The sequence below is a fragment of the Hipposideros armiger genome, unplaced genomic scaffold, assembly GCF_001890085.2.
Source record: "Hipposideros armiger isolate ML-2016 unplaced genomic scaffold, ASM189008v1 scaffold_718, whole genome shotgun sequence".
Taxonomy (NCBI): domain Eukaryota; kingdom Metazoa; phylum Chordata; class Mammalia; order Chiroptera; family Hipposideridae; genus Hipposideros; species Hipposideros armiger.
The window spans coordinates 490,169-508,901 of NW_017732068.1; the positions used below are offsets into that span (position 1 = coordinate 490,169).

At 40.4% G+C, this 18,733-nt stretch overlaps 1 protein-coding gene across 1 annotated transcript in view; it reads left to right on the forward strand.

Moving 5' to 3' along the window:
* Window positions 1-18,733, forward strand: part of LSAMP (limbic system associated membrane protein) — a 299,121-nt gene that overhangs the window by 237,304 nt on the left and 43,084 nt on the right. The window contains exon 3 of the mRNA XM_019627181.1: window positions 10,831-10,965. Coding sequence (XP_019482726.1) covers window positions 10,831-10,965 — 135 coding nt within the window. The remainder of the gene's footprint in view (window positions 1-10,830; window positions 10,966-18,733) is intronic.

Consider the following 18,733-nt stretch of genomic DNA (forward strand, 5'->3'; position numbering starts at 1 on the left):
ATCGCCGCTCTCCCACTGAGCCCAGACTCAACATCATGCTCCTGGCAGCCCCTGGCAGTTTATTACTCAGGACTGATGATGACTCCTTGACATCCTTGAAGAACCACCTTCACTCTCACAGCAATTCACAGGGAAGCTTATCACAATACATGTTAGGATTCGGTGCCAAGAAATTTGTACCAAGCATTAGTGGTGTTGATACAGAAAGGATTTGAAACGAATTGACTGTCCATGGGATTCCATGCTTTCATGCCATGTTTCCTCCAGAAAGTAAGGAAGGAAGGGAGGGAGGGAAGGAGGAAAGAAGGAGGGAGGGAGAGAGGAAAGAAAGGAGGAAAGGGTAAGGAAGGGAAGAGGGAAGGAGAGAAGGAAAGAAGGAAGGGATGGAGGGAGGGAGGCGGGGAGGGAAATTATATAAAATGCCGATTTTACTCAGTACTTTGTAGGTGCTGGAAGTTTCCACTGTATCTTTACTGAGCTGCAGAGATACCCAAACACAGCAAACCCAGAGTCCTCACACCACCTCCCCCACCCTAGTGTACGTCCCGCTGTCACAGCACACTGCTCATTTCTCCTGCATGGAGATGTCTATTTCAGGCACAGCTGACTGGGTTGCCACACCCTTTTGCATTTTGTCAGCTCTGATTCTCTCTTCTTGTGTTTTCAACTTGCTGAAAACTCACTTCTCCCAGTAAGTCTTTCCTAACATAATATTTTTCTACACTGTTCCTGTAGCTCCTTTGATGGCTGTTCGCATTTATGTGCACCAATGGCTTTATATTGCTTTGGGTGGGTGGGGGGGTGGGAACTCTATAAATAAGTGGGTGGAGCTAAATTTTTAAATACCAACTTTTTTCCACTTACTGCTTTATTTAATTCTCTCAATAAAGAAGCTAAGTGAAGAGGATAAACCTTATAAAAAGCAGAAGGATATCTTTTTATTTTCCCTATAACTGAACAGCTTTGCTTTGGAAATTCCCCAAATGCCCCATCCTTAACTTCAGTTTTATACTCAGAAACAGAAATAGAGCAGATTTTGAAAGCTGAGAACTCAGATACTCCAGCACCGCCTGGCATCCTGATGATAAAAGTAGTCATGCTCCAAAGGTTCACAAACCTCAACTTCCCCTTAATAACATTATAAATGTGGGCAAGTTCTTTAAGGGTCCTCTCTAAACCTGGATTCCTGTGTTTCCTATCTATAAGCAATCTTAGCAGGATTGTGAATTCAGTAAGAACTATCTGAGTCACCTAGCACAGTGCCTAGAACATGCTTGTTAAATGGTAGCTCATTCAATAGTCACTTTGCAATATTTCTTGAACACTCCAGTATCCAGCATCATGCTGCACGCACACCGGGGTATAGTGACGAGCAAAACTAGATGTGGTCTCTACAATGGAATGATAGCTATTATCAATACAATTCTTCAGAGAACTGAACATAGGGGATTCTGATTTCAAGCCTAACATCCAGAAAGGCAGAATGGTTTCCAAAAACTGAGACCAGGTAGGCGGTAATGGTTACGTGTTGGTACAATAACAGAATGTTATTGCCCAGGACTGAAAAGGATGTGTGGATGGCAACTTCCGGTTGGATGCTGAGCTCAAACTATATCAGCTAGCTGATTTTTGTATGTGAAAGGAAAAATGCAAACCATAATGAGTTGGATCTCACTGGATGACAGGAAAAATAATGCCAGGGCCTTCTCAATTTGGCCCATGCTCATTCATAGAGCCAAAGCCAGTTTCTCAGTTCTAACTACACCCTTTGGGGCTGCAGAAGGCATGTGGCCAGTTTGCATAATCCACACTCTGTTGTGTCTGACTATTCAAAGAGGGAATATTTCTACAGCAGAATAAACAACCCCTTCTCTTCATGTAGCTCAAGTATCTTCATAGTCAAGTGCCTCTTTCTCCAGAGTACTCCCTTCTTTCATTTCTGTTCCTCTGTCTCGTCCTTAAAATCATCTTCATTGTATCACTTCTCTGCCCCGCCCCCATTCTCTTGAATACATCGATCTTCCCTATGTTTCCTTATTTCCCACCAGTGCTGCTTCAGGCAACTCTATCTGCACTCCCCTCCCCGCTCCACACACACACCTTCCTTTTTTCAATCATGGATCATTTGCCACTCTTCACCCCTTCCTTGATAGGTGATGAGAGGTAGCGATGAGAAACTGTTTCAGCCTTCCGACAGAAACATTGTCAAACACTAAAGGATCTCTCATGTGGGATGTGAAGCTGACAAACAAAAACTTCAAAGATTCTGGAAAGAGACGTGGCAGGAAATATAAACAACCCCATCCCAGGCATTTTTTTTTTCTAGATTCCCTGTGTTCCTCTCTTTCTTCCTTTTTTTAGCATGTCTGTGTAGAACATGGTGTGCAAAAAAAGTAGGGAAAGAAACAAAACCAAAAATAGGTGAGTTTGTCCCTGGGGGGCGGGGGGGAGGAGAACATGAAATGTACTGTAAGAACAGAAACTTATTCCGCATTTGAAGTTAGTATAGGAAACTTCAAATGGCATTATTGATTTGCAGTCTTCTTTTCTTTACTTTTTAGAGATAGAAGTTTATAAGTTGCTTTTTACTCACCCTTTCACTCTCCTTTTCTACCCCAGACCCACATGTACACACACACATACCCTGTAACACAAGTTCAACTTCTTTGCTTTTCATTGATCTGTATATGTGTTTGTGTTTAGAATTAATGTGTTGATAGCCATTACTTGTTAATATTCAAAAGTAGGTATTTGAAGGAAATGCGAACCTCATGTCATATATATCTTATCTTCTGTGAAATAATGGTCTAGAGAGATGTTATAAGATTTGTCTCAGAATAGTGAAGAAAATGATTCATCTATTTTTTATAAGTATATAAAGTTTATAATAATGTTGGAGTTATTTATAGTAGGGATAATTTGGAAACATTCTAACGCAGCCCTGTCTAGAACTTTCTATGATGAGGAAAATGTTCTATATCTGTGCTATCTAATACAGTAGAGACTAGTTTCATGTGGTTATTGAGCACTGGAAATGTTGCTAGTACAGTGGTGGAATTTTAAATTTTATTCACTGTTAATGTATTTTTAAAATTAAAAAAATTTTTTTTTCAGTTACAGTTGAAATTTAATATTATTTTATATTAGTTTCAAGTGTACAGCATAGTGGTTACATGTGTGTCTAATTTATGCAATGATCTCCTTGATTAGCCTAGTACCCCCCTGGCACTATACATAGTTTTCACAACATTATTGACTATATTCTCTATGCTGTACTTTACATCTCTGTGACTATTTTGTAACTACCAATTTGTATTTCTTAATCCCCTCACCTTATTCACCCAGCTCCCCAATGCCCCCTCCCCCACTTCTGGCAACCATCAGTTTGTTCTCTGTATTTCTGAGTCTGTTTCTGTTTTGTTTGTTTATTTATTTTGTTCTTCAGATGCCACATATAAGATGAGATCATATGGAATTTGCTGTTCTCAGCCTGACTTATTTCACTTAGCATAATATCCTCTAGGTCCTCCATTTTGTTGCAAATAGTAAGATTTCATTCTTTTTTATGGCAGAGTAATATTCCATTGTATATATGTACCACACTTATTTATCCAGTCATATGTTGATGGGCACTTGGGTTGCTTCCATATCTTGGCTATTGTAAATAATGCTACAATGAGCATAGGGGTGCATATATGTTTCTGAATTAGTGTTTTGGATTTCTTCAGATAAATACCCAGACATGGAATTGCTGTATGGCTATGAATTTCCCTTTTAGGACTGCTTTCGCTGTATCCCATAGATTTTGGGTCATTGTGTTTTCATTTTCAGGTAGTGTGATACCTCCAATTTTGTTCTTTCTCAAGATTGATGTGGCTATTCCCAGTCTTTTGTGGTTCCATATAAAATTTAAGATTATTTATTCTACTTCTGTGAAAAATGTCATTGGTATTTTGATAGGGATTGCATTGGATCTATAGATTGCTTTGGGTAGTATGGACGTTTTGGCACTGTTAATGCTTCCTATGCATGAGCACAGTATATACTTCCATTTATTTCCATCATTTTTAGTTTCTTTCTTCGATGTCTTATAGCTTTCTGAGCACAGGGCTTTTATCTCCTTTGTTAAATTTATTCCTAGATATGATGCAATTGTAAATGGAATTGTTTTCTTAATTTCTCTTTCTGATAGTTCATTATTGGTGTATAAGAATGCAACCAATTTCTGAATATTAATTTTGTCTCCTGCTACTTTGTTGAATTCCTATATCAGTTCTAATAGTTTTTTGTGGAATCTTTAGGGTTCTCTCTATATAGCATCATGTCATCTGCATATAATGACAGTTTACTTCCCCTTTGCCAATTTGGATGCCTTTTATTTATTTTTCCTGTCTAACTAGGACTTTCCTGTCTGTGGCTAGGACTTCCAACATTATGTTGAATAAAAGTGGTGAAAGGGGCATCTTTGTCTTGTTCCCGATATTAAGGAGAACTCTTTTAACTTTTTTTCCTTTGAGTATAATGTTAGCTATGGGTTTGTCTCCCGTTTTTTTTATTTGCTATTTCTTTTTTTCCCCCTCATTTTGGCTGCCTCTGTGTGTTTGCTTCTATGTATAAAGTAGATCTGCTTTGTTCCCCAAATCTTGGCTGGGTGGTGTTATGTAAGAGTCCAGTGACACTGTCTCCCTGGTCACCTGCACCAGGTGCTCCAGGAATGTTTGTTGTGTGGGTTGTGTGTGCCCTCCTGTTATAGTTGAGCCTTTATTGCTACTGACATATCAGTGAGTGGGATCGAGCCTCAGGCTGACTGGCTTAAGGCTAAAATTTAAGGGCTGCTATGCAAGGGGGAATGGGATTTACCAAATGGAGTGGGACTTTCCCTAGTGGGCTCTGGTGCCTGCTGAGACTGCTCATTGGGTGTGCAGCTTGTAGAGCTAATTTGGTGGTGCTCTGCTGTGGTCTGATGCCAACCTCCAGGTATGTTGGTTCTGGAGCCTCTTGGGAGGAGCTCTCATCCATGCCCAGTGACTGGCTTGGGGCTACCTGGTAGGAGCTACAAAGTGATCCATAATTGGCCACTATCTCTGCTGTACCTAGAGGCAAGTAGGAGAGGCCATGCTGTGAATTGAGTATAGCTACACCAGTACCAGGCCTGGTGTATCTCCACAAAAAGCCCAGGACACCCCAAGGTCTGCTGCTGCCTGCCAGCTCCTGTAAGGCTTAGCTACTGATAGAGCCTCAAGCGATATGTCAGTTGGGTGAGGCAGGGTTCCAGGGTGTCAACAGGATGGGATGAGTGGTGTTCGCCAAGTTAATGTAGATTCTGGTTTGGTGCCAGTGCTGAGCCTGGAGCTACTCAGCAAAAGACTCAGGGCACACTCAGCCAGCCACTGCCACCTGGGGCCTGCAGACCCCCAAGAGTTGTCCAAGAAAGAATGCAATATGGGTGGGACTGGCTGCTGGCAGAGAAATTGCCTCTTGTTTTGCTTGAGTTGTGTGGGGCAGGGTCTCAGGGAGTCAGCAGAGTGGAGTGAGTAGAGTTCACCAGGCCAATGCAGATTCATATTTGGCTGTGTCAGGGAGGGCTCAACACAGGAAAGATGGTGACTGCCTGCCAGCTGCATGAGAGAATTCTACACAGGGAGAATGATGACTATCCTTCCAGTCCTCTCCATGAAGCCCCACAGCTCAGCCTCTCCCTGTAAGTCTCTGACACCTTCCAAGTTATCATCCCTCCACCACTGTTTTTCACAGACAGATGTTGTGAGGGTTTCTCTTCCCAGCACCCGTACTCCAGGCTGGGGAGCCTCGTGTGGGTCTGGGACCCCTCACTCCTTTAAGGGTGACCTCCACAACTGAGATATTTCTACCCATTCTCAACCACTACACGTGGGTGTGGGGCCAGGCCATTCTGCATCTCCACCTCTTCTACCAGCCTCGATGTGACTTCTTTATATCTTTAGTTGTAAAACTTCTGTTCAGCTAGACTTCAGATGGTTCTCCAGGTTGATTGTTCTACAATTTAGTTGAAATTTTAATGTGGTCGTGGAAGGAGACAAGCACAGCATTTAGTTACTCTGCCATCTTGGATCCTTCTCTGATTCATCCATTTCTTAACATATAAGAATCCTTAAAATTCTACATTTTTAAAGTCATAAAACACTCAAATTTTAAAACTTTCCTAATTTTATTTTCTGTATCTCAAATAAAGAAAAAGAAAGTCAGATATGATAATGATTATTGGAATAATAAGCTTTTTTTTAATTCCAAATAAGGGGCTAGTTGTTATGTCCTAGGGAACTTTCAAGAATAGGCCTGCTCTATTTAGTGAGCATGTATTTGGGTATTAGTGAATTTGAATTTGTATGCTATTTCCTGAAAGGTAGAATGGAAGATTATATGTAAATAAATAGCTGTGTGTGTGTGTGTGTGTGTGTGTGTGTGTGTGAGAGAGAGAGAGAGAGAGAGAGAGAGAGAGAGAGAGAGAGAGAGAGAATGGGTGGGAGGAAGAAGGAGAGAAAGGGAAAAAGTGAGGGAGAAAAGTGCCGTGGAAATGTATTTAATTTTAAATGGCTTGCTTACAAATGCCTGGTTGACCTTGGAAATCTAAATAAATCAATATTTTGGATGTGATCTCTGTAAGTTCCACCAAAGTAGGGTCAGTACTCTGAAGGCACTTCTCTTAGAAGGCAGCACCTGGCATACTTTAATTGGCGTATTCCTGGCCGATTTGCCTCTACATTAGGAAGCACAGAAGAGAACGCTTTCCTCTTGCCATTAGCTCTAGGCCCTTCTTTTTGACTTATGAAGAAATGTTAAAAGAACTAATATGTACAACTTAAGTAAACAGTGACTAAGAGGGGACGTGCTAATGATGTTCAAGAGTTTGAGAGGTGCATACACTGAGGAGGATGAGACATTATTTAGCCTGGTAACTGCATATTGCCAGGAGACACAAAATCACATAAATTTAAGCAAACGGAGATTTAAACTAAACACCAGATCCTTGAATAAATATAACGCTCAGCAATGTGAGCAAGCTTGTGGTAATAGGTTCAAATGTTTAAAATACCAAAATATTGAAATTTGCATTTCAAGTAAATATTTATACAAGGGAAGAAAATAATAGATAGGAACAAGAGAAGGCCCTGAGTTGTAGCCATAGAATTTTATTCCACCAGAGAACTTAGCAACAGGTTAAGTGTCACATTCTGGCCTGAATCTTCTTAAGGTTGAGACAGTAAAAAGAAATGGTGACAGGGCCCTTGGATTAAGAACTGCTAGTCAGAGTGAACTGAAATAAAGCAAGAGCTCTGCCCTGATGGGGACAGGCACACTGGGGCAAAAGGTGAGGAGCAAGACAATCTGAGTAAATTTTAGAATTTTGTGACTCAAGACTAATGCAGCGTCCTCTATGCCTTGAAACAAGAAACTGCAGTTGCTCAGATGAAAGAAGTGGCATTGTTCTTGTTTCCACGGGGGGCTCTGTTGTTGTCTCCACACCTTTTTCTGAAATAATAACTCCATACAGCAGATACATCCTTAGGACATGGCCTTAGGACATCCAGCCTGTACAACAGAGTACCAAGTGTATCCTTTCTCCCCCAGTAAAAGGGTACTCTTATTAGGATCATTAAAAGGGAGTGGATTTATACACCAGCTTTTCTTACAAAACTACTTGGTCTCCTTTCAATATTTAGCTCCTTTCTCTTAAGTTATATGATGTGTTGAATCTGACTCTAGTTTCCGCTTGTATTTTTAAAATCAGTTTGGCTAACTCAACAGACATTTATGGAGTAACTAATCTTGCCAAACCTTGTGCTGATTCATGGGGATATTGCGAGTCAGGCATGGTCCCTGGGGAATTTACAATCTGGTTCTTTGGCTTTCTAGCAACAGCAAAGCTCCCATTTCCTCTCAGATCACTGTGGATTAATGAGAGATTCTCAGTTGAAATAGGAGAGATAATGAGTTATGGGCAAAGTCTCCTGTGGATGCAAGTAAAAAAGTCCAGCAAGAAATGCCAGGAAATTCAACAAGTTTCAAACTGAGGCTCCAGGGGATAAAGGAAGAATGACACGAAGGAGGGCTCAGAGATGTGTAAACATTTTAAATTCTTGTCAGCCTGCCTGTATGAGGGAAGATCATCTAGTCTCTCCTACCTGTATTTAGCTTACACCTCGAGCCTCCCCCACTCTACTGAAACAGCTATGTACGTTGGATGCTGAAGATAAAAGCAGCCATGAGAGTGGAAAAGAGATATCATGGGAGAAGCAAAAATGATCTTTCTGCCTTATGAGTGGGGGACTAAAGGGAAAATTCTTCCTTCATCCTCAGGTAGTAAAGGGGGAAATTCTTCCTAGAGCTGTGGGATTGAAAAGTCATCCCATGAGGATTTATTTTGTTAGCCGCTCATCAGGGGGAAAATGAGATTATTAATACTTACTTTGGCATGTAAGAATCTCAGGTCCAAAACCCAATAAATATTATTTTATTTTCTCTACTTCTCCTTAATGTTTACTCTCATGGTGCCATATTCCTAAACTGGTAGGGCCTTAGATGCTGAAATAATCTTTTCTCCTCCTGGAACTATTTATGTCTCTCAGAAATTCAAATTGCAAGATTGAGGTCCATTACTCACCGTTTCTGAGTATTTCAAGGGAATTGAAAAGAATTCAGGATTATTAGCCATCTGCAAGGAGACCATACTTGTTCCTTTCTTCTATTGACAGCGCTGTACCCACTTGGGAATAAGGCTGATGGGTGTGGGACAGGGCAGGGCAGAAATCCTAAAACATTCTGACATCATCTTTAACTCTCTTCTCATTCAATCCATCATTAATTTCAAAATCAATATTCAAAATCTATATTCAAATTCAAAATAAAAAATTATGTCTCACTGTCAATCCCCCCTCTGCACACCAAATTTTTAATGAGCTGATACCTATTTTGGTCTCCAGTTGTCAGAATTGCCATTAGTGTTTAAGGTATTTACATTTAGCTAGAAAATTCTTAGTATCAATTAGTTGGCATGCTGCTCAGTCTATAGATACAAGGATGCAGGATATTTTTTTTTCTCCAACCCCAAGTCTTGCCCAGCTAATCCTAAAGTGGACTATTACCCTTTCTTATGTATCTGTTTTCTATCATGTTCCACTTCTATGACACGAGAAGTCGGGTCTGACTACTTGCTTGAATGTGGAGAAGAAAAAAGGGGAAAACACAGACAAGGAAAAAAAATAGCCTTTTATAAATAATATGCACCTGTATACTTACAAACTAATCACTTTCAGTAGAAGTGTGTGCTAGATAATGTTCAGGCCTTCAGAACCAAACAATGTTATGTAACTATTGCCTTTTTTGTTGTTGGGATTGCAAAGTTTCCTCAAAACTAGTGATAGAGACATTGACAGAAGACTTGAAGCTTGGAGTCTTCCTGACAGTTGGGTTACAGAATGTAATCAAAGAGGCTCTGTTTTTCTTTTGGGATCCTAGTTAGCAGGCTTAGCTGACATGTTTAGACAGTGAGTTTGTCTCTGTGCTAGCTGTCTGTAATGTTGATTTGGCCATCAGGGAATTTCCAGAAACGGAAAACAGCTTGTGGCCTTCGAGCAGAGCTATTAATTGGTACTTAGTGTAGGATGACCAGGAGCAAGGGTTTCTCCGTGATGGCAGGACTGTGCCCTTTAGCGCCCTCCCAGCTGCTCTTATCTAATCCAGGCAGCAGTGGGGTTTTGCAACTTGGGGGTAAAGGGGTTTCAATTTAGCTAGAGTTGAAATCCATAGGCCTTCCAAGCTCGTCCTGCTCGACCTCTTTTCCACTTCCCCTTCTTTTTCCCCATTTCCTCTTCCTCCCCTTCTACTTCCTCTTCATGATCTATCTTCCCCCTCGCTTCATGAAGGAAGTCATTTAATCATTTATACTCCACATGAGGGGAATTAAGCAAACCTGCCAATCTTGAGATTCCTTTACTAAAATGGAAACATCCAACTTTATAGAACTTTCCAAACAGGCCCTCCAGACGCCTAATTCCTAATACCATTTAATCCAGTGGTATTTAACTCCCTACTGCCACTCGCCTGTGTCACAGTCTATCACAAAATCCACCATCAGCAGCACGTTCTCATGGATCTAGTCCATGGTCTGAAACTCTCAACAATGATATAGTTTCATAATGAACATGGAAGCCATAACTTCTAGACAGGGTTTTGAACTGACCCTTATGAACAGAATTCCACATAAAGTGGTAGAGGAAAGTGACAGTTTCTCAAAAGGAAGGCACGTCCCCTTCTCATAAGAACTTTGGTTGGAAGAGTGATTTGCAGCATGGGGTTATTGATGATGTCCGTGCTTCACCTGTAGCCCCTCTGAGCCCGTTACAACTTGCCTGAGCCTCCCCTCATCTCCCACTTTTTTCTAAACCCTTAACCAACGACTGAGGGGTGTGGATGTGTACACACTGCAGCTTCTTGCCTCTTAGTCAGGACGACTTTGAAATGGGACATGCGCTGTCCCCAGAGCTCCTTGAGGGATTGAGCTGACTTGCCTTCTGTGGAACTTGGCATTGCACCATTGCTTGGCTTCTTTTTTGCCAGGTTCCATTTTTCCACTCACCTACCAGATTTCCTGAGAACACTTCCTCTTTACTCACGTTCACATGACTTTTTGTCCTGGGGTTCTGCGTCTGTGGAACCTGACCTCAAACAAAGCACATTGTGGAATTATTGAAAAGCCATGTAGATTTATCATTCCTCAAAAGAAAACAAATAGGCAATCTGCTCTGTATTGTAAACCTTAGAAAAACAATCATGCCAACCTCTGTTTTTCAGGAAGAGAATTTGAAGGAGAAGAAGAATATCTGGAGATTCTCGGCATCACCAGGGAGCAGTCAGGCAAATACGAGTGCAAAGCTGCCAATGAGGTCTCCTCGGCGGATGTCAAACAAGTCAAGGTCACTGTGAACTGTGAGTATGGCAGCAGCCAGCAGGGGCTATATGCCCAGGGTCCACCTCCACCTCCAGTGAGCTCGACAGATCCCATTAGCAAAAGAACACTGCATTTCAAGCAGATGTTCCTCTGGTCAGGGATGCACATTTATACATTTGACACATCCAAGGGCAGGACTTGGCCTTTGGATTTGATAAATCTACACTACCGACTCTAAATATATCCCATAATATATTTAACAATACACTCTGTGTTTTATTCAGACTACAGAATTAAGAAAACATGATCAGACAGCACTAGCATTTCTGACAATCACTCTGCTGGTCTTTGTGGAGACCAAGGTCATACTACTTTGAAAAAAGCAATAATTCATATCCGCTTTAATGGGAATTTTCATCTTAATGTATTGTTTTTCAGAAAGGAATAACCCAAGATCATATTTTATCCTTTGCTATTTAATTAATTGGCCTTAGGAACAAATTCAGGCCTCTGTGGTCAGATCCATGTGTCCCTGAGGGCTACTAGGGACACCTAATGAGTTAGTTTTGGCTATCTGTTTGTCCCAAAGTGTGAGTGTTAGAAAGTAAGATTTCTCTAAGATGCATGGGTAAGTGGGCATAATTTGAACTTCTCAGATGAAAGGATCCTTAGATGTAGTTCAAAAAAGACAGAAGGTGGGGATCAATCCATATGATGTGTGTCACCCAACAAAGGAATAAAGAGAATCTGTTTACCCTGTTCAGTTAGGAGTGACTTTCCACATTGTTCAAATTCAAGTTTCCACATCACACAATTGTGGCTAATGACAGGGATGAATGGATATCCTGGCAGATCTTCCCTCCTATGCATTTAACACGCACAACACAAATATACAACCTATGTACACACCTATGCACATATAACACACACGCACAAGCACACAGACACATATGCATAAATAACATATTTGAAAGTACGCTTTAGACTGTGGTGAGTTACTTTTCATTATCTTAAGTCCCCCATGCAGTTACCTATATGCCAGTGATTCTGTGTAAATTCTCTGGCAATATAGGTATAATTGACGCCATTTAAGAGTTTGAGACACTGAAGCCCAAGAAGATAAAACTGCCTTTCCAAGGTGACACAGAAAGCAAGTGGAAGAAACAGGTTCAGACTCAGGCCCCTTTGATTCTAAAATTTCTGCTCTCTGCAGAGAGAGGAGGAGGAGGAGCTTTCAGTTGTTAGTACCTACTGTGTGCAGCAGTGAATTAAAGGATTTACATCTGTCATCTAATCATCACAGTAACCTCATGAGATCAACACTATTAGCCCAACTTTAAAAATGTGGAAACTGAGGCATAGATTGCTGAGGAAACTTGCCGGGCTGTATTCTATCCCAGGGCCTTACTCCAGCCCTGCAAGCTTCTGAAACAGACAGCGAAGTGCCTTCCCACCATGCCTAGAAGAATCCAGTCGCTACACCTCTGCCATAGACATTTATGGCTCCCATATCCAAGACGCAAGGGGCCGCGTTTGATGAGCTCTGAAGTGCTTTTATCCCCTCGCTGTCTGCAATTTTTTTAGTAATAGAGTTTTGAAATGCCAGTATTACTACTCTTTCCCAGGACTGGGTGGGTTTCAAAGACACATTAATGATCTCAATGTTATAATATGCTTTAGGACCTTTTTTTCACATGAAAGGCAATTTCTCTGGGTGTTTATATAAGTTATAATTAGGTTAGTAGCTCCTTTTATGTACACACAGCCATGCCATCATCGCCCACCTCTTCTCTGACTTTTGGAGTTTAGATTTTATTTTCTCTTAATTGACCTTCCTCTTAATTAGATTTCTGGAAGTCCAATCATGGAGTACATAGAAAATATTTATGCTTCCATTGTGTGAAACATCAAAGTGGTCTGCATTGCCGATGGTTCCCAAGATCAAAGCCAGCTGCCTGGACTGTATTATTATTATTAGTGCAATTAGTCTGACATTCCTCCTACTTGACTGTCCCCAAAGTGTACTCAGAACAGGAAAAAATATGGATAATTTTCAAGAAAAGGCTTTTATGAAAATGTGAGCTTGTGCTAGTGATGAGTGAACCACAGAAGAATATGGACAGAACCTCGAGATTCTAAAAGACCACCTCATAAAAAGTTAATGAGCTTAATCAGACATCTAGGATGTCCTAACCAGCAGCACCTAGCACACGCCTGACCTTATAAAAAATTGGTCAGTAAATGTTTACTCAATGAGTAGGTGACAAACACACAGGTAAACTCTGCCTTCTTAACATTTCCCCAAACTTTGCAAATGATGGTGGACATAAATCAAGAATTATTCTAACATCAGTTTCCTTTGGAATCACCTTTGAACCAACACTTCATAAACTCCGTTTATATTACATTGAAACAACTAGCCATTGCTCCTCTTGCCCTGTTCAAGCAATTTGTTCGACTTAAATGTAACTGTAGTAAGTAGATAATGACTCCCAGATTGCATTACAGAGCCAGGTCTGGCTAGCAAAACTCAGGAGTACTGAGAAATATCTAGTATCACCTTCGTCACTTCATCTAAGCCTGGCCTACTATGAAAATATCCCAGTATTGAAACTGATTTCTCTTTTTTTTCAAAACACAGTATTTGGAATTAGGTCAGGGTATCAAGATAGCTAAGATAATTAATGGCTGAATAGAGTGTTGTAATGAAACAGACCTGAATACCACTAAAAACCAAACAAACAAACAAACCAAAAAAAAAACAATCCCAGTGCTGGTAATTTTTTTCCTACCAGCATTGTAGTGATTCCTTTCCTCAGCTGCCAACAGGTGTTTGTTGCAGGGCACCTAGAAGCTAGAGCAGGAAACAAGGGAGACATAGCAGTTTCTTCCTCTTGATTAGCTCACCAGCTGGATTCTACAGGCTCTCCTTTATTTCTTTATTTCTTTCTTTATTTTACTTCTCTTAGATAATCCTTCTCCATAGGTGGTCTGTGCATTGCACTTAGCCATTTGATATGCCAAATCTATTTCCTAAATGGTAGGAGGCCCTGGAGTTTATAGAAGCTAAATTATTGACCTAAAATCAACTAAAATAGCTTAGTAAATTTTTGCATAGTAGGCAGGACTTTTGATTTCTTATATCTTATTCACAGGATAGCTGCTAACTTCTTCCAGATCTCAGCCCTAGAAACAGTTGTCCTTTCATTACAATTTCTATGTGCAATCCCTCAATTTCCATTCTCACAGTGCATTAAAAGTGAATCTACTGGGCGACCAGTTAGCTCAGTTGGTTAGAGTGTGGTGCTGATCACACCAAGGTTGCTGGTTCGATCCCCGCATGGGCCACTGTGAGCTGCGCCCTCCCTAAAAAAGAGTCAGCTATGCCATTTGTAGCATGAAAGCAATGTGTAACCAATGACCATGAATGTTTCCCAGTAAAATTTTTAAAAAAACACAAAAACTGAATCTACTTATGGGTTTGTCTCATCATCCTAGTGTCCAGTATACTGAGGATAACACCTAGTGCATAGTAAATGTCTAATAAATACAGCCTTTTAATTTTATTTTGACTCTTCCTACACTGGACTCTTCCTATTCCTGGAGAAATTCTCAAAAGCTGTGACTCTCAAGACTGCCCCTCACACCATTGACAAGCTAATATTCCTACCTGCTGCCTTCCCACAGCTATCTCTCCAACATGGTTCACATTGTTACTCTTTATTACTTCTTTTCCTCTACTTATCGCCCTTTGAACTCAGCTTTGCCTCCACCCTGGTATCCAGAGCTAACCAACCCCACATAGTCACAGGGAGGCATGAGACACTGGCATCTCTAAAGCTCACCCTTATATTTGATAGCCATTTATTTAGAGGAAGCAGAGGTTACTACCATACACAGTTGGGACTGAAGACATCTCTTGTCCCCAGAAAATATATATGTATTTCAACTAGACTTTTCAGTGCTTTGATTCAAAAATCACCTGATGAGGAAATTTTAGAAAAATAACTGCTCAATATGGCTCAAGCTGGCTACCTTCACTAGCTATCCATAGCTTCACCTATCCATTCTCTATGCCACCCTTTAGTTTATTCATGTATTTGGGAAGTATCAGTAAAGACATGTCCTAATATTTATGATCTGTTATGGGATCTTCAGAGGAAATACTCAGTAAGAATCCAGAGTTACCGTAATTTTCTACCATAACTTTGCAATGTGAACCAGAACCATAACTTTCTGAGTACCTTCAGAGTACCAAGACTACGCTAAAGATATTGTATGATTCAGTGCAATCATCACACTGACAGTGACCAGCCAAAGAGGAGCCATTTTGGACCCAGCCTGCCCCAGCAAGAAGGAATATTTACTTTATTACAGACAGATATTGTTTAGTATGTGTAGTATTGCTGGTAGATAGTGATTTTAAAACAAGACAACTTTTAGTCACTTTCATTATTGTTTCTAAATTCTCTATGGACAATGCCTTTCTTATTGCCTGCATTCTTTGCCCCCACCCCCATTGGTCCAACATTGCATACTAACCCTGAGAGATAATTGAATCATCCCCATTCAGAGAGGACAAAAGCAAAGCTCAGAATATGGAAGCATTTTCAGCCAGAAAATCAAAGAACTTATGAGTGGTAGAGTTAGGACTCTAACCCGAGTCAAACTCCAAAGCCCTCTTTCCTTCTGTGACCCTATGTGATAATAATAATAAAAATAATAAATGTAATCACTTTGGATGTTAAACATGCTCTCATATACGTGGTTTCATTTGATCTTTACATCACACCTGAAACCTAGGTAGGCAGGTGTCATCTTCTACATTCATAGGTCAGGAGCTTCAGGAGGTCAGCATGTAGCCTATAGGAGGTGACAATCTAAGTGACAGAAATGGAGCCCACATCTCCTGATTTCTAATGTGGGTTTATATCCACTGTGTCACTGCATGTTGTGCCATTTTTGGTTACCCTGTAATAGCAGAAATATGTATAATAACATTTACCTTTCAAGCTATCAGCATGCTCCTCGAAATGGTTGCTTCCCTTATTTGGAATTTATTTTTCTCTAAAGGAATTCATTCCAGTGGAAGCACAGAGAGGTTCAGAACATGGGCTTCAGAAAGATGGGTTCAAATCTATACGTCATTAAATGCTCGCTATGTGAATTTGGACAAGTTACTAACCCTATGGAGGTCTGTCTTCTCATTTATAAAGTGGGTTACTAATTCTTACCTCCTAGGGGTATTATTTGAATGAAAAAAATATCTAAAGCCGAGTAGAGTGCTGGTACATGGTAAATGCCTAGAAATTGAATTCTTTATTAAGAATAGTGTTATGTTATACTATTATTACAAATATTATGAAGACTAAATGAAGGATATTTTGTTTGCTAGGCCACTGTCACTTTTATCCTATTCATTCTAATTGAAAGAGTCTTGTTATTGGTGATATAAGAAAAAAACCCTTATTAATATTCTCAGAACCCAGAATTCTGAAGTAATAAAAACTGGAAGAGTCCTTTGACAATTGGCAAGCTATTCCAAAGACACATAAAGAATAACAATGGACCTCCACACAGCATTTTTATTAAGTCACATTTTTATTATAACCATATTTTCAGTAAGGACATCTATTATTTTAACTACAATAGTCATGCCACAATATGATTTGTAATAATTTTTCTTAGCCTCACCTGTACAGAATTCATTACAAATGAATTTTGAAATGTTCATTCCAATAAGCTTTGAACAAATAGACCTGCACCCTTGTGTCATTTGAGAAATATTGGAAACAACGAGCTCTTCATACATTTATCATTACCTGCGAATTTACCCGAGTACAAGAAACTTTCTAGAACTTCAAGGAAGTCTTTGGCCTTCGTAATTGAATGGTGTCATCTTGTCCCAAGATGAGTGCACTTAATAGTGTTCTAGTGTTCAACCCTAGTTCACTGCCACCTTTCCCATGCTGGCATCTCTGAGGAATTAATAAATAGCTTATGACTTAGCTACTCTGGTTATAAACACATTGAGAAATAAGTAAAAGAGTAGTATGGGAGGTCCAACTGCCCCCATTATTATAAATCAAAGTGGTGAATGGTAGTAGCTTTTGCAGCTGACTTACTTCCCCCATCATGGCAGCCTTGGACTGGGGCAAGCCGGCCCACTTGAGACAGGGAAGGAAAGAGTCCCAAGTAAGACTTTGCAGTGGAGAAACAGAGGTTCTTCTCTGCTCCCCACTGGAAGCTTGATCCCCAAAGGAAGATGAGCCAAACAAACCTAGTTTGTTCTTCCCAAAATGTTCAGTCAGAAAAACCATTCTTCCCCCTAGGTCTCAGAGCAAGGATGTACACTAAATAATCTCCTGCCACATGGAAGGAAACATCCAGAGTGAGGAAGAATTCTCCCATGGAACTCTAGAGCTGGGACCTGTATTCCTGGCCCCCTGGAGGAAGGACTGGAAGGCTTCTACCATCGTATTATTATGTCAGGGTGCCCCAGCTAGGAGCGCCAGAGGTAGAGATGCCAGAGGTAGAAGGCGTAGAGTCTTGGCCCAGGTTTAGGGCTGGTTGAGCAAAGCGATAGTCATCATTAAGGATTTATCAGTTATAACCACATGGCTTCAGAAACAAACTAGTTAAGACTCATTTTACAAATTGAGACATTGAACAAAGTAATTGAATCACAAGCAAGATTATTTCTCCAGCCAACATGCTACAGATTGTGGAGTCATTGTCAGCTTTAGAACCTAATACAGATGACCTTTGAACAACATGAGGGTTAGAGGCACCAAACCCTGTGCAATAAAAAAATCTGCACATAACTTTTGGCTCCCCACAAACTTAACCACTATTATCCTATTGTTGACCAGAAGTCTAACCGATAACATAGTCAATTAACACATATTTGGTATGTTGCATGTATTTGTTAGTGTATTCTTACAATAAAGTAAGCTAGAGAAAAGAAAATGTTAATACATTTACAGTATTGAAAAAATCCCCACATATAAGTTGGACCACAAAGTTCAAACCCATGTTGTTCTAGGGTCAACTGTACAGTGCAGAGGTGAGCATGGGAAACTAATATTCATTCAGCGTTTTACTGCTGACCATCCGTTTCTCTTCTTATGTCTCTTACCTCAGTGGATGGCATCACCTAGATGTTCAAGCCAGAAGCCTGGCTGTTATCTTTGACACTCCTCCTTCTTTTCCTTGCCCTTCACATCTAATCTTGTCAGTGCTGAAGCTTCCTATCTCTGGATCTGAAATCAGTCCTTTGCCTTCTAGCCCCTTTATCACAAACCAAGTGCAGGCTCTCTCTGGAATCCTTCAACAATCTCCAAATAGACTTCCTTGCCTCTGGTTCCAACAGTTTATAGATGAAGAAATTGAAGCAATGTGACTCTCGACAAGGTCTGAACTCTCTAATGAGGAAGGACAATGAGGGACAGAGCCTAGATTTGAGCTCAGGTCTAGCAAACTTTAAATCCGAGCTTTTAACCCCTGTTTGATGTTCTATCCTTATACAAATACCTCCTCCACCAACACTGCTACCCCCAGTTATGGCATTATTCTTTGACTAGTTATTAATTAGTCAAAGAATGAATATTCTTTGATCTATATAGCCAATCATAGAATGAAAGAATTTTAAATGGAACCCCTTGGTGATCATTTTAAGCTAACTCCTTGTTTTTTTAGGTTTTTTTTAAAGATTTTTATTGGGGAATTGGGGGGATGAGAACAGTGCTGGGGAATTGGGAGAAGGGGAACAGTCAAGTTGCTGTCGTTTTGTTCTTCAGTCTAGTT